The sequence below is a fragment of the Pseudochaenichthys georgianus genome, chromosome 1, assembly GCF_902827115.2.
Source record: "Pseudochaenichthys georgianus chromosome 1, fPseGeo1.2, whole genome shotgun sequence".
Lineage (NCBI taxonomy): Eukaryota > Metazoa > Chordata > Actinopteri > Perciformes > Channichthyidae > Pseudochaenichthys > Pseudochaenichthys georgianus.
In genome coordinates, this window is record NC_047503.1 from 34,028,434 (window position 1) to 34,043,928 (window position 15,495).

The window sequence follows — 15,495 nt, forward strand, 5'->3', positions numbered from 1 at the left end:
TGACGGTGGAGCCTTCACGACCCCAGCCGGCACTGCGCATGTGCGTGACGGTAGTGCCCTTAAAGCCCCAACCGGCACTGCACATGCGCGTGGCGGTGGTGCCTTCACAGACCCGTTTATTATCCACCTTTTGAGAGAGGCCGTAGCTGCTCTCAGAAGGGGATTTATAGTTAACGGACTGTTTATTGTTTTTCTTTTAATTTTTTTTGAGCTGCGCCCTAAACCAAATGGTTTATTTAAACAACAAAGATGTGACATGTGTTTTATGCGGACTTGAGGATGACGTTGAGGCATCTCTCGAGGCAGCGGGGACACGTTTAGAGCCGGGGAAAGAACTTCCAGCTCTGTCACAGAGGGGAGAAGGAGGGGCTGTCAGGCCGCTCGCTTCTTCTTCCTCGACTGCTGGCCGAAATTCTGGGTTGGCTGCGCCTGGGCTGCAGCCGGAACCGGAGATTTTCTAGACCAACTCGCCCTCGTCTCCTGCCTGGGCTGGGGACTCGGGGTGGGCTGCGACCTCTGCTGTCCTGGTACTTTAAACCTAGCAGGGTTCGGAGCAGCTTGGGCGAAGGGCCGCTGTTGCGAAGGCAGCGGCTGGACCCTTCGAGGGAGACAGAGGTGGAGGGCCTCGTCTTCCTTCTTTTTCGACTCGCACTTCCTCTGCATGGAAGCGAGAGCGGAGCCGAAAATCCCCTCGGGAACGATGGGCATGTCAAGCACATCCTCCTTTTCCCGGTCTGGGAGGTTGGTGAGGTTGAGCCATCTTGCTCTTTCCTGCACCACCATGATCCCCATTACCTTGCCCGTGGCCTGGACGGCGCAGCGTTGGACATGGAGACAAATGTCTGTGACCGCGGCTATCTCGTCCAGAGTGGCTGGTCCAGGATTGCTCGACAGATCCTCACAGAGCTCCGCTTGGTACGCGGTTAGCAGCGAGGAAACGTTCAGAGCCCTGGCGGACAATACTGCGGCTCTGTAGGCCCGTTCAGTCATGGTCGACTGGAATCGGTCCGTTTTTGCTGGCAGTGTGGGGTTCCTGCTTGGTGACGGGCCCATCCTCGGTAGGAGGTGGGCTGCCACCAGCGGTTCCATAGGCGGTATGCGGAGCAGGCCGAGCCTCTCCATACCGTCACAGTCAAGGGAGGAGGCACCCTGGATTGGGGCTTTGTTGCTAAAGGGCCGGTCTCTCCACGAGACCGACACCTCATCCAACATCTCCGGGAAGACCGGAAGGAGCTGCCTCTTCGTCCTCGTTGTTTGGGGAAAATGTTTCCCCTCGTAACGGGACCTGGAGGTCTCCTTGGCCATTTCGGGCCACGGGATGTCTAGCCTGGACGCAGCGCGCTGACACACGGCCTGCAGGTCCATGCTTAGACAGGGCGAAGCTGGTGTGCTATCGCCCGGGAGAGCAGCCATCGTTCCCGGCTTTGCATCATCTTCCTGCTCATCCGAGTCAGACAGGAGGAACTCAGAGGTATTCTCTTCGTCCTCCATGTAGTCTAACTCTAGGACATCTTCTGCGGGTGAAACCATGGTGAGGTCCAGCCGGGAGCCCCAGCTTGGTAAAGCGTGGAGCCCCATTCCCGCGTCTCTTTCCGCCACCGGGTCTCGGCCTGATATGGCGCGGGATTCCGGTTCTGCGGCTGCCGCTGTCGATGAGCCCCAGACCGACCCAGTGAGGGGCTCCATCTCTGCGGCGGACGCCCCCGTGTCTTGATTGCCAGCCGGCAAACCAGTGGACATGAGGGGGTCCTGTCCCGACAGGCTAGCTTGTTGTGCTAACCTTCGGCGGAGGCTCTTCATGGTGAAGCGGGCACAATGCCCGCACGAGCCGGGGTTGTCAATGGCCTCCTGGGCGTGTTCCAGCCCGAGGCAGGACGAAGAGATCTGGTGTGAGTCTGTGCCTGACACTTTCAACCCGCAGCCGCAGAGCCGAGCCTCCGAGTTCCTGACTCCTCTGGTGTGAGGGAGAGAGGCGTCCATCTTATACGCTGCGTGGCGTGAAGAGGACCGGCTCGTAACAGGTACGTCGAGAGAAAAAATAGTTCCCAACCTGTCTTTAATCCGTAGAAAAAGGACGGTGTGGCAGAGATGGGGACTCGAGTCTGCGACTCGGACTCGAGTCGCACTTAAGTCGCACACACAGAGACTTCAGACTTGACTTGGACTCTTGACCAAAAGACTTCAGACTCGACTTGGACTCGTGTGTTGGGACTCGTGAACAATCATTGTGTTTTCTATTGTTGGTGTATTAAAGGTGGGGTAGGTACATTTGAGAGAAACCGGCTCGAATTTGAAAATACACAACCGGAGATAATCTGCTAGAGGCTGCTACATCCTTATAGAGTAGTTTGGACTGAACTTTTTTAAGTTGGAAGAACTAAACAAAATTAAGTTAATGGAACCAAATTAAAAATTAAATTAACAAGAATATATTAAGTTAAGTACACTTAATACTAATAGTTCAATTGACTTCACTTTTTAAGTGCAACCGGTTTCCTAGATATTTTTCAGTAAAGTCATCTTATCATTTATTACAGTGTGGATATGTGTTTTTGAACATACTGTATCAATATCGTTGAGTTAAAATGGGATCAAACTTTCTATAAAGTCATAGGTTTCACCTGGAGTGGCCAACAGAGATCTATCACAGGACTTCACAGTTTCCCTCAGCCTATACATGGACTGCAGGGGGATATAAACTAACAAACTGTACAACAGAAAGTTAGCAGCTAGCTGGTAAACATCGTTGACTATTTGGCAGCTAAGGAGCCAAATATTTCCCTCAGGAATCGATGGAGATAAAAAATAGAGCTTAAAGCAGAGTGAATGTTGGATCTATGTTCCTCAGAGCGACACAAACACAACTCCACAATGTTTCTCCAGAACTGCAGCATGTGTAAATATGGCATGTGTTTGTTAATACATTAATTTAAACATTTTGAGGTTATTATAACATATCAGTGTCACTGTGGCCAGTAGAAAAAACATCTGTTAATGCAGGTCTTAAGCACATATGTAAAATGATTACAATGCATTTTCTGTGCTGATGTTTTGAAGCAGCGTATCAGCATTGAAATGTAATAATCTTTAGTCCTGAGTCTACAACACTAACAGTAGCTCTAACACTTATATTGGTTGATGTGCTGTGAGGTGGACCTGCATTATTGACTTTCATTACTTGTACCTTCAGCTAATACAGTTAAACAATGCGTTAAGTTTGATGTGATTGGAGCTTCACAGTTTAAAAACCTGTTGGGCTGTGTTACATCATAGTCAACATAACATCTGTTATTTTAAGAGTCTGATGCAGGCACTGTTGAGAGGAGGCAAGCAGGGAAATGGAGATATGGTTTTAACAATGTTTACAAAAGCTTAAAATTGTAGCCTTTCTGAGTGGAAAAGAGTCACAATACAGAAATGACTCATTGTGTTTGTGTATCCTGGTTGATTTGGACAATTAAAAGTAAATTCACTTAGTTCAATTCATTTAGAAAAACATCAGCCTTTACAAGACTATAAGTGCATATGATTACTTTATTTCCAACTAATGTTTCTTGACCTGCTAAATAACTCACAGTCTTATAATAATATATATAATATAAACTGTGCATATTTTAACCATTGAACAGATAAATGAGTATGGGATTTGCTGAAGGGTTATTTGGCTTAAGTTAAAATGTATTCTCAATGAGCTGAAAGAAGTTGATTGGAAGCGAATGAGAGAGGAGCAGAAGTCTAGACAAGATGACATTAAAGTGCCACAACCTCTGAATCTGAGTGCGCTTCAAAACCTTTATTTGTTTCTGAATTGAAGGAAAAATACTGTTAGTGCTCATGTAGGATGTGCTCTTCTTTCTGGTCCCTGACTGTTTGTTGGAGGATAGATTTCCAAGGGCTGTTTAAAGAGAGTTATTGTAATTAAGCAACGTCCTCTCTCACAGTCATGGGCTCTCATACTCAGTGTTTGAATGTGATTAAATTCCTGCTGTTCACAGTTAATACTTTACAATGAGGCCACCAGTGATTGCTCAAATTAGATATAAAGTTAAAGACAATTTAGAAATATACCTGCTGCTCGAAAAACATAATAATTAAAATTGCAATAGAACCGCTGATCAATACTAAGTAACTACTTAACTGGCTTTTGAATCATGTATAGTCTGTGCTATCTGTTTTGGCAAAAAAGACATCCCAATTACTGCCCTTCCAACACACTGACAGTCTCATTCTCTTTCTCACCTACTAAGTGAACATTTATCACTCGTCTACAACACAGCACGATACTTTGTGTTGCAAGACAGTTGAGTGTGAAATGCCGATAATACTTGCTGTCTCTCACAGCAAGTACCAGCAGACTGAAAGCCACAACTTTCGTACCATTATATTTGAAGTGTTATGCGTCTTTATAAGAGTTTTTTTGATTGTTTTTGACTATGGCCCAGGGGTTGATTAAGTGTCTACCAATCAGAGGGTCAGCAATTCAATCCCAGCCCACAGACCAATTTTCTTTGGTCTGTGAACATTTTCTAGATATTTACCAAACCCAGCCCATTCATTTTAAATGTATTTCGGTTGCACGGACCCCTAGGTGGTTTTTGGAACCCTTAGATTTTTAAGCTACTGTAGCAGGTCTATCTGGTGATTTCAACATCTACATTTGCTGCTGGATTCATTGGATTAATAATGTTAACATTGTTAACATTAACCATGGATTCTGCACGTCCAACTGTGAACTACTTGTTGTGGAAGCACTGATGATCTGAGCTCCTGGGTTATCTTTCTCTAACTTTATCTCTGCCTACCGTTCTGCAGAGATCCCTCATTTTTTAAATGCTAAAACTTCAGCTAACCTTTTGCACTCTTTCTGCACTGGCAGCTATACTGTAGGCCAGGGGTCTCCAACCTTTCTTCATCTGAGAGCTACTTTGAAAAAATGAAAGTGGCCAAGAGCTACTTGCATCACATCGCTTACATTTATTCACATAGCGCTCATCAGTTTAATTAAGCTATACTTTTGTACACGTGTGCAATTGCAATACCTCAAGCTTATCACAAATCTTAACTTCACATCAAGGTCCAAGAAAACGAAAATGTCTCACATATTATTATGGCCCACATAGTGAGTACTTCACTGAGAATTCACATACATGTCCTTAATCACCACCTGACAAGCATCTTATGGCGCTTATGGTCACATAAGTGCATTCACTCTTTGTTACAGTCAGTGAGAGGACTGGCGCTGCATGGAGTCCACCATAGGGGTATGCTGAAGTGTAGCCACTTAGGTTCACTCTAATAGAGTCATTTTCATGTTCATCAGTCAGCCTTGTTCTGTATTTAGATTTCATTCATGTCAGAAAAAGCTGCTTCACAAAGGTCTGTAGAACAGAACCAACCAAAGCAGACGTGTTCAGTGCTGCTTGGTGAATGTTCTTATAGTTGTCTGGGTCTTCAAGGCTCCAGAAATGTTGTGAGTTTTGCTGAGACTTCAGCTGAGCATGATTTTGGAGATGTATAACCTCCATCTCCATCTCCACAGGATTGACACTGAACAGTTCAGCCATCTTTTTCATCTTCTTCTTCGTCTTGACATGAAATTTTAAACCATAATAAATCAACTGTAGGTCTAGCCTCCATATATCTGTGTGTGAAGTTGTTCCATCCTCAAAAACATAAAAATAATGCTTCTGCAGTCGAGCTGCAGCTTCTAGCTACGGTCTTATGTTAAAAAAAGGACACTGAATGTCCTGAATGTGGCATCACACACATGACTTGAGTCTGAACACAGCAGACAACAGGAGTATACAAACTAAAATAGTGCATGTGGGTGCACACTCACATTCTCTGTCTTACTGTTACATGAATCCCATTAATGTATGAGACTAAGTTAGCTTCATCATATCTCAATCAGTGATTAAGTGAATAATAAAGTTTCTATCGGGTCACTATCAGCCTGTCACTCATTATTTTCAGGGAGGGGGCGGGGCTTGGAGGAACGGAGGAGACGGTGATCGCGGAAGCTTTCCCCTTGCCTTCACAAACTTTAGTATTTATCAACTGAAAATAGCAAGAGGACATTCATACTCTGCAATCCAAGACTTGATTAAATCCACCAAAAACCTGACATGACGATAACGAGTGTTTTTCAAAAACACAAATCCCTCCCTGTGTGGCCTGATTCAGAGCGGGCCGTGTCGCTGTTGGTTCTGGACTGGTGTTGCTGGATAAAGCAGACTGCTCCATGTGTGGTGTCGCTGTGCCGCTGTTACGTCTGTTCCTTGATCTCTGCGTCACCGACCAATTTGATATTCGTGTGACAGAAACAATTCTAAAATAAAAAAACGTTATTGTCCAGCGGCGGCCGAAAAATCAAGAAGCAACCTCACTACGCTATAATCGATAATCGAGCGGCGAGCTACTGAAAAGCTGCCCGCGAGCTACCGGTAGCTCGCGATCGACGTGTTGGAGACCCCTGCTGTAGGCAATTACCAAATATAAGATTTGACCATCTGGAAGTCAATGTGAAAAGAGAGGACAACATAACCACCAATGACTGCAGTTTATCTTGCTATAACCCCTCTTGATGGAGAGTGCAGGTAAAATTAAAATCATTAATCAAGTGCGTCCAGCCTAAAATTGACTCATTTACAGAATGTTGTGTCTAACGTAGTTCATATTATACATATTATTTCCTTATGAATCATTCTAATTTAATTTAAATGTCATTACAGATTATTACATTGCTTTGGTACAAATGCCACGCAAGATACATGATACTTATATAGTTAGTGGGGGTGCATGAAAAAGGCAAGTTTGTCATTAGTCGAAGCTAGCAAGCTTACACATTATTCTTATAAAATTATCCAGCAATGTAGATAAGTGATTTTGTACGGAAGAAAAATAACACACCATTAGTGTGTGATTCAATACTCTTTCAGAACCGATTCATACTGTTTTCATTTCTATCTCTTATAAAATAAAGAGAGAGAAACTTAATTTCATCTTAATCTTCTGTGCCTCAGTGCATACACAGTTCACACACTTGATAGCTCTGTTTTTTCTGTCTGGAAATACACCCATCAGTGACCCATCAACCCCATAATGTTTATCCCTAAAGGTGTTTTTCTCAGCTGACATTTTGACTCAGGGAAAATATAAAATAAAAACAATGTTGACTCCATTCTGTTTACACCTTAAGTCATGTATACATTTTGCACCCTAGAAAAAAGGTATGAAAACCCTAAAAACCTTAAAGTTTTAAGCATTTCATTATTAAAAAACAATAATAAAAGTTACATTTGAAAAAATACCCACAAGTATTATTATATATATGTCCCGGGTCATTATCCAACATAAAGAAACTTCTAATTTAGCCTCCATTTTGTGGCAACTTGAGAGTTCAGGTTCCTATTATGATTCAATAGGAGTGGTAAACGTATGCATTATCTACAGCAGGGGTGGGGAACCTTTTTCCTCTCAAGGGCCATTTCAATTTTTTCAACATCCTCTGAGGGCCGTACAAACGATTGACCTCTGCTTAAAAATCACAGCACATTCATTTGGCCTTTCTTTCATGCTGTGCAAAGAAAAAGCAACCTCTTAATCCAGATATCTCACCATGACTCGCGTATGCATGCACGTGCACGGAGTGGCATGACCACCAAAACAGAAAGATATGGACACAAGATGTGTGCAAATGTATTTAGTTTCCTATCCATGTGGACATGATTTAAGTGGGGGGGGACCTAACCTCCTCTAGGGGGGTCCGGGGGCTTGGTCCCCCGGGAAGATTTTTTTTTAAATATTGAAGTTGAAAGCATCAATCTGGTGCACTTTGAGAGCAAAATGAAGAGATCTATGGAAACATCTCTCAACACCCATATGAAACAGAACTGTAAGCAGATTTACTTTTTCTTTATGGATATTTTACAAATCACTCTCCTTTCAAACTGTATTCTTGTTTATTAATAACAACTTTTTTTTACTGTCATATAGTATTTTATACCTGTTTACTTTATTCTCTTGTTTTTTGATAACTATAATGATCATATAAAGATGTGCCTTTACCTCACTGGTTGGAGAAAAAGCTTCTTATATTCGTTAGCATAGCTAGCTAACCAGATGCTAATGATAACAACACAGTTATTGACTGTATGATCAGTATGACAGATGAACAGATCGCGACTGGGCTTTCAACTGAAGACACAGCCACGCAAAAACTGCGGCATGTGTACGGCTCCTTATGGGTGCTGCAATTTTTTGAAGTCCCGGAGTGGCGTTCTGGTGCTCTCCGTCAGCACTGCACCCCTGTCAGATAAGACATATACCACGGGATGACACGTTAGGCTCGTGTTGTGTTCAAGGACCATGACCGTTGCCAGGAAAAACAGGCACTCGCTTGTTTAATTATTTTGCGGTCAAGATTTCTTTAATTTTTTTCTTTTTTGCGTGTGTTTATAAATTACCTCGAGGGCCAAACCAAATGGTCTCGCGGGCCGTATACGGCCCGGGGGCCGGAGGTTCCCCACCCCTGATCTACAGAATCAGATCTGATGGCAAACTAGAATTTATGTAAAGCTAAAGTGTGCGTCTGTGTCCTTTACCTCTGCGCTCAGTGGTAACCACCAGGGCTTCCTGCTCCTCCCCCCAGCCCACAGCGGTGCGAGCAGTGAGCCGGAACACGTAGGCCTGTTCGGAGGAGAGTCCTGTGACGGTGAACTGTCGAGCGGTGGAGCCCACCTCCACTGTAGTCCATCGCTGAGGGTCCCTGCTGTCCAAGCAGTACGAGATCTGGTAGCCTAGTGAGCAGCAGACGGAAAGACAGACGGAGGACAAAGACAGTTGAAATCCGTGTAAAAGTCTTGCGTGTCAATTCGTTGTTTTTTTTGTGGCCTACTTTAGATCACAGAGCCCACAGGAATCAAAGGCAGCACAATGTGAGATGGGGAAAAAACCTGAACATCTAACCACACAATGCCACATACCACACAGCCACATTTTCACAGAAACAAAAACAAACAAACACACACCTCTGCAGTTCCTGAGAATGTCCATATCCGTTATGAAGAGATACATATTTAGTTGCTTTGCTGCTGATACCTCTGTAAGGATGAAGCCATTATACTCTGCGTTTCCCCAAAAAAACACTCATAACTCATTGCTGTCATAGAACGTCTGTGCTCATACACACATTTGATAAAAACACACAACCTCTCCCTCTCCTTTGGCTGTGACCCTCAGTGTACACGGCGTGTGTCTGTTTCTCTGTCTCATGTGCAGTAGGCCATGTAATAACAATAACACCCTTCAACACACACACACACACACACACACACACACACACACACACACACACACACACACACACACACACACACACACACACACACACACACACACACACACACACACACACACACACACACACACACACACACACACACACACACACACACACACACACACACACACACTCTCTCACACACACACTCTCACACACACACTCTCTCTCTCAAACCACTGATCCCCGACCAAGCTCACAAAGGCTCTCAATATGAAGATTGTATTGTACACCAATACACTAATCCACAAACACACACAATTGCGCGGGTGCGATTGTTTCACAGTAAGACTGTCAGGATGGTAATCTGCTCAAAGGGGCCTAATCTGGTTGTGCGAGTGATAATCTCATCAGATAGTCTGATTGTATATTAATATGAATATGTGTGGGGAAGATTATTGGATAACAGCTAGATAACAAATCCTCGTGCCAATTGGGTCAGAGCACAGCATTATGTTGTGAACTGAATATCATTAGGACGTCGCTGCTATCAGATACATGAGGCTCCATCTCCATTACAAAGTGACTGCTACTGAAAGCCCATTTTCATTTTGAGTTGAATAAAAATATGTAGCATACAGTATAATTCAAAGCAGAAAGGGATAGTTAAAAAAACATATTGTTCCACTGACTTGTTGTAATAGCAATATAGATTATTTTGGTGGGACATGCTGAGTGCTGAAGTTGATTGGAGATGTCTGCCTTCTCTCGCATATAATGTAACTAGACGGCACTTGCCTTGTGATGCTCAAAGTGCATACATTTGTATACACTTGTTGTATTTGTTTGTTTAAAGCAATGTTTCTATCCAAAAATCATGACCAGGTTCAACAAGATAGTCCGAAGAACCTTGTAGTTAGTGGTTTCTATCATGAAAAACTGAGCGTTGGTAACGAATTGGTCTTCCATTTCTACACTATATACAAATTGCATAAAATGTTAAAACACATGTCACTTTAGATCTTTGGATAATTTCCCCTCATACACTGGACAGCCCTGAGGAGTTCATATCCAACACCTCTGTTTAAGCTTGTTAGAAATCCCAAATCATACTGAACAAAGAGACAACCAAGTGAGTTTAAATAAGGAGTTTTTATTTAATGATCTTAATGGTATGTTTAATGGGTTGATTTGCTTTGCATTTATATTACATTTTATGTTTATTAAACCCCCAAGATGTACTAAATGCTACATAATAAATGCATAATTGTATTAAGTAAGAATAATTATGTCTTGATTTGCATTATTAATTTGCTCCTGTGTTTACTGCTTCTGTAATTTGTGAGATTTTCTTAATGTTTTCCTTCTCGTCTACAGGAAAATAATCACCCACCCGATTCACTTGCTACACAAACAAACGGTTGGAACGGCTTTTGGATTTTCTCTATTTAAATTTGCACAACACACCAGATGTTCTATGACACATCATGTTCAATTTACTATAGTAATCATTCTAGTATCCTTTTTTTTAGTTTGGGATGTTAACAGGTAGTGATGCAATAGGTGAGACACTCTGAAATGCCATTGCCATTAAAGCTTTCCCATTGTTGAAACACAGTCAGCACACTCAGAAATCCAGCCGGTTAAAAGGCATAATTACTTTTGTTAAGTACTTAAGTGTGTGATTTAAAGGTGGGGTAGGTAAGTTTCAGAAACCGGCTCGAGATACACTTTTTGTTATATTCCATGGAATGCTCTTAACATCCCGATAGCAATGAATATCTGAAGTGCTTTGACAAAAAATCCATAAAAAAATGTCATCTGTGGAAGCCGTAGTACTGTAAAAAGCACGACCAATCAAAGTAACTAAACTAAACTAAACCCGGCTAAAGTAACTGGATGTAACTGGATGTAAACTGGATGTAACTACCTGCCTGTCAGCCTTCCATCTGTGCACAAACTTATCTCGTGCCCTCATTGGTCATGTGCGCGTTCGTGTGTGTTGGAGGAGGGGCTCTGTAAAGAAGTGGCAGATTTTTTCCGGTTGTACACACACACACACACACACACACACACACACACACACACACACACACACACACACACACACACACACACACACACACACACACACACACACACACACACACACACACACCACGTTCTCAGCAAGGACACAGCAGGACGGCGCGTTAGTGTGAGTCTCTATGATCGAGAGAGAGAGATTTGCCCTCCCACACATCCTTCTGTCACAGAGTGGTGTCACACTAAATGTCCTCCCCCTTACAATACGGTCACACATCACTCACACTGTCCTGCTCGACTCCCTCCCCCACTGAGAGGACACATTCCACTCCTTTCTCCCCCCTTGTGCAACATACACACACCTGTCCCTCCTCTCACCTCCATACATCTCCTCTCTGCTGTCTCACCCCTTCTGTTCTCTCTGTTTCCAGCCCAGCAGCTCTCACATTCCTCTCGCCTCTACCTCGCCTCTTTTCCTTTTCATTAATCTGTTGTCTCTGATTCACTCCACATGCTGTGATTTGCAGTTCCAGTAACAAGTGAAATATGTGGGTGTTTATATATAAGGCTATAGTATGTATGCATTGGGAAAGTAGTCTTCAGCAGCTATAATAACCTTTTTTCCAGGTACAAGCTTCAAGACACACACACACACACACACACACACACACACACACACACACACACACACACACACACACACACACACACACACACACACACACACACACACACACACACACACACACACACACACACACACACACACACACACACACACACACACACACACACACTCTCTCTCTCTCTCTCTCTCTCTCTCTCTCAAACCACTGATCCCCGACCAAGCTCACAAAGGCTCTCAATATGAAGATTGTATTGTACACCAATACACTAATCCACAAACACACACAATTGCGCGGGTGCGATTGTTTCACAGTAAGACCTTAAAAGATCACAGTAGTATGTGTTGCTGTATGTGTGTGTGTGTTGATGTATGTGTGTGTGTGTGTGTGTGTGTGTGTGTGTGTGTGTGTGTGTACAATTGTTCACTCTTTTTCTCTTTTAGACAAGCTTTAGTCTTATTAAGTAAATCCATTGACACTACAAGCCTGAATATATGGCTTATTAATTAAATGTTGCTCCAAAATATTTGCTTTGTCATATGTGTGTGTGTGTGTGTGTGTGTGTGTGTGTTTGTTTGTTTTTGTACCTAATATGATGCCGTTGGGGTGTGTGGGCGGCTGCCAAACCACCCTAACTGATGACAACCGAACTTCTGGAAACACCATCCTGACAGGGGGGCCTGGGACTGGAGAGAGACATTGAGAAGGGAGTATAATGAAGCAGTAATAATATATACAGAGAGCAGTGGCAAAACAAGCTCAAAATGACTCCTTCAAAGCACTCATTAGCAAGAGAGTTTCTCAACATCAAGCACTTGTACTCTTATAAGTTAGTATGTTCACAGACACATCTGCATATGCACAGCCACTCACACATGCACACACATATCCAAACACGCACACACATAATAGTCTAATACATTTTTAAGAAGCATGGCACTTCTAAAAGGAGCAACATAAAGAAATGTAATTTTCTCTCAACCTCACCCCGTCCAGATAAAAGTACATGTTCCACATCACCAAATACATGTCAGCGAGCGTGTGTGTGTGTGTGTGTGTGTGTGTGTATGTGTGTGACAGACTGACAGACGGGATGGAGGTTCATTATAGACTGTGGAAATTGACTTCCCCACTCTTGTTTCATCCTGAAATGAGAAAAACTTTTCATACGTGACAATGTTTGATAGCAGATGTGCGTGTGAGTGTGTATGACTATGTGTGTGTATGTGTGACTATGTGTGTGTGTGTGTGTGAGAGTCTTTCTTTACGTGTGCTTGTGTATCATTATTCAAGGAGACAAGACCGGGCTGCTGGCATCCTGAAAAGTCTGTCATGGTTGTATCTGAGGGTATCTGCACACATGGCCCACACAAAAACACACACTCATACACAACTTGTTCTCAAAGTCTTGGCTGTGGAAGGGGTCTGAGCGGTGAGCTGTACCCAGTGGATGTAGGTGGGAAGAGGGCAAAGTGTAGAACAAACTGCTGGACAGAAAGGTCAGTGATCAGAGCGAGACACAGTGAGACATCTTACCGTCCTCTCTGGTTCTGAGCAGTAAGGGGCCGCTCTGTGGGCCGTCACCCATCCGAGTGTATGCCAGCACCTGCAGCTCATACACGGTGTATTTTTTGAGACCACTGAGGATCAGCGTCACACTCCCCTCTCCTTCTGCCACCTGAACACTGGGGGGACCTTCTGAGTCCTTCTCGCTGTAAATCACCTGGACACAGACACGCAAACATGCATAAATGTCACAAATGTAATCACAATCACAAATAAGGGTGATCTAAAATGAAAAATTAACAGTTGAATATTGGAATTTGCACAAAATTGTCTTTTTTTCTTAATTTACAGTAGGTTTGGTGGCTTCAAAATGATAAGTTTGGTGATACAATTATATATGGTCAACAAAAAATAAATAAAAATAAAACAAACTCACAAAATACTTTAAGACTGTTTCTTCCTACCTCAGATATTAATATTTAAAACTCCTCTAATCCATATTATATTACTATTCAATATTAACACTGGATCACAGGACTACTACTGTGTGCTGCAAGGTGTCACTTGTAGTGATGACCCCGCCCATCCCTCAGTTCTGTACGGGCTGCTACCTTACTGTCTCGCGGTCTGTCTGCATATCTTCTGTTTTGGTTCACTGTCACTGCTCTTATACCTTTGTGTTTGGCCACAGTCAGCAGTTGTTTTTATAGTCAAATCTTTAACATCTTTTAAAGGTCCGTACATTGATTTTTGAGTTCATGCTGCCCACAAGGTCTGTTAAATAAGCTTTTGTAAGTTTATAAACAGGCCACAGATATATAGTTTAATTTACAGTGAAACATGAAGTATAAAAGATATGGACATTTCAAAGTTTTTTCTTATTGCATTTCTATTCATTCTGTATAAGTTTAGTATTTCTGCACACAAAGATAACACAAATATTAGTATAATTTAATTCCAGTGGTGGCTGTGTAGGATTGTTTTTAGACCTGTGTTATATTCAAACATTTCTAATAACTCGAGAGAGTCTAAAAGTCAAATTATTGAAAAAATATAGTTGCAATCCTTTTTAAAATTCACAACATATTTTGATCTAACAAAATATTCAGCTTCAATCCATATTTGTTTGCATTTAGCTTTTTAAAAAACTAAATGTTCACAGCGGTCAAAAACTGATTGCTTCTATACTTGTAAGGCACCCACTGACAAGTAATATTCCTCAAAGAAAGTGGATTGAATGGAAAAAGACAAACTTATTTAAACCGATGAATCCCTTCATTCAAATTGAGGATTTTTGTATTTGAAAACCTCATGAGAAGGTTTGAAATGTTTTTAATTTACATTTCTTACAGTTTTCTTGCTTCAGATTTGGTGTGCTAGTGAGTAGCTGTACTGTACAGGATGAGGAGTTCATTGTGCCCACTACTGTACATTTAAGTCAACTTAATTTAGCCCCAAATGACACATTATGTATATGCCTAATAATTCACAATCTGCACAGCGTAACATATTATAATGAAGAAACATGTCAGCCAGCGGCTTGTTGATATGTGTTTCACATCAATGGATGTCAAGCGATGGATACAGAAGCTATGGATACAGATACAGAGGCTATGGATACAGAGGCTATGGATACAGAAGCTATGGATACAGAAGCTATGGATACAGAGGCTATGGATACAGAAGCTATGGATACAGAGGCTATGGATACAGAGGCTATGGATACAGAGGCTATGGATACAGAAGCTAAGGATACAGAAGCTATGGATACAGAGGCTATGGATACAGAAGCTATGGATACAGAAGCTATGGATACAGAAGCTATGGATACAGAAGCTATGGATACAGAAGCAATGCCTGTTGTTTTTTGCCTTGACAATGAGAAAAATATAGAAAATCATGAAACCTGACTTTTTACGGAAACGTCTACAATAAACCAATCCTGAATTCAAAAAGTACACCAGTGCCCTTTCACTGGTAACAGCATTACGTCTCAAAAACTGTTTGTTCCTGTTCTTCTCTCTCCATTTTTTTATTTTCATGAACTCCCTGACACAC

General features: G+C 42.4%; 1 protein-coding gene across 2 annotated transcripts in view; it reads right to left on the minus strand.

Annotated features, from left to right (window-relative positions):
• sdk1b (sidekick cell adhesion molecule 1b) overlaps positions 1 to 15,495 on the minus strand; it is a 281,269-nt gene that overhangs the window by 29,127 nt on the left and 236,647 nt on the right. For both annotated transcript variants that reach the window (XM_034084739.1, XM_034084730.1), the window contains 3 exons: positions 13,468 to 13,654; positions 12,519 to 12,617; positions 8,604 to 8,798 (listed from right to left, as the gene is read on the minus strand). In XM_034084739.1, the coding sequence (XP_033940630.1) occupies positions 8,604 to 8,798; positions 12,519 to 12,617; positions 13,468 to 13,654 (481 nt within the window). The remainder of the gene's footprint in view (positions 1 to 8,603; positions 8,799 to 12,518; positions 12,618 to 13,467; positions 13,655 to 15,495) is intronic.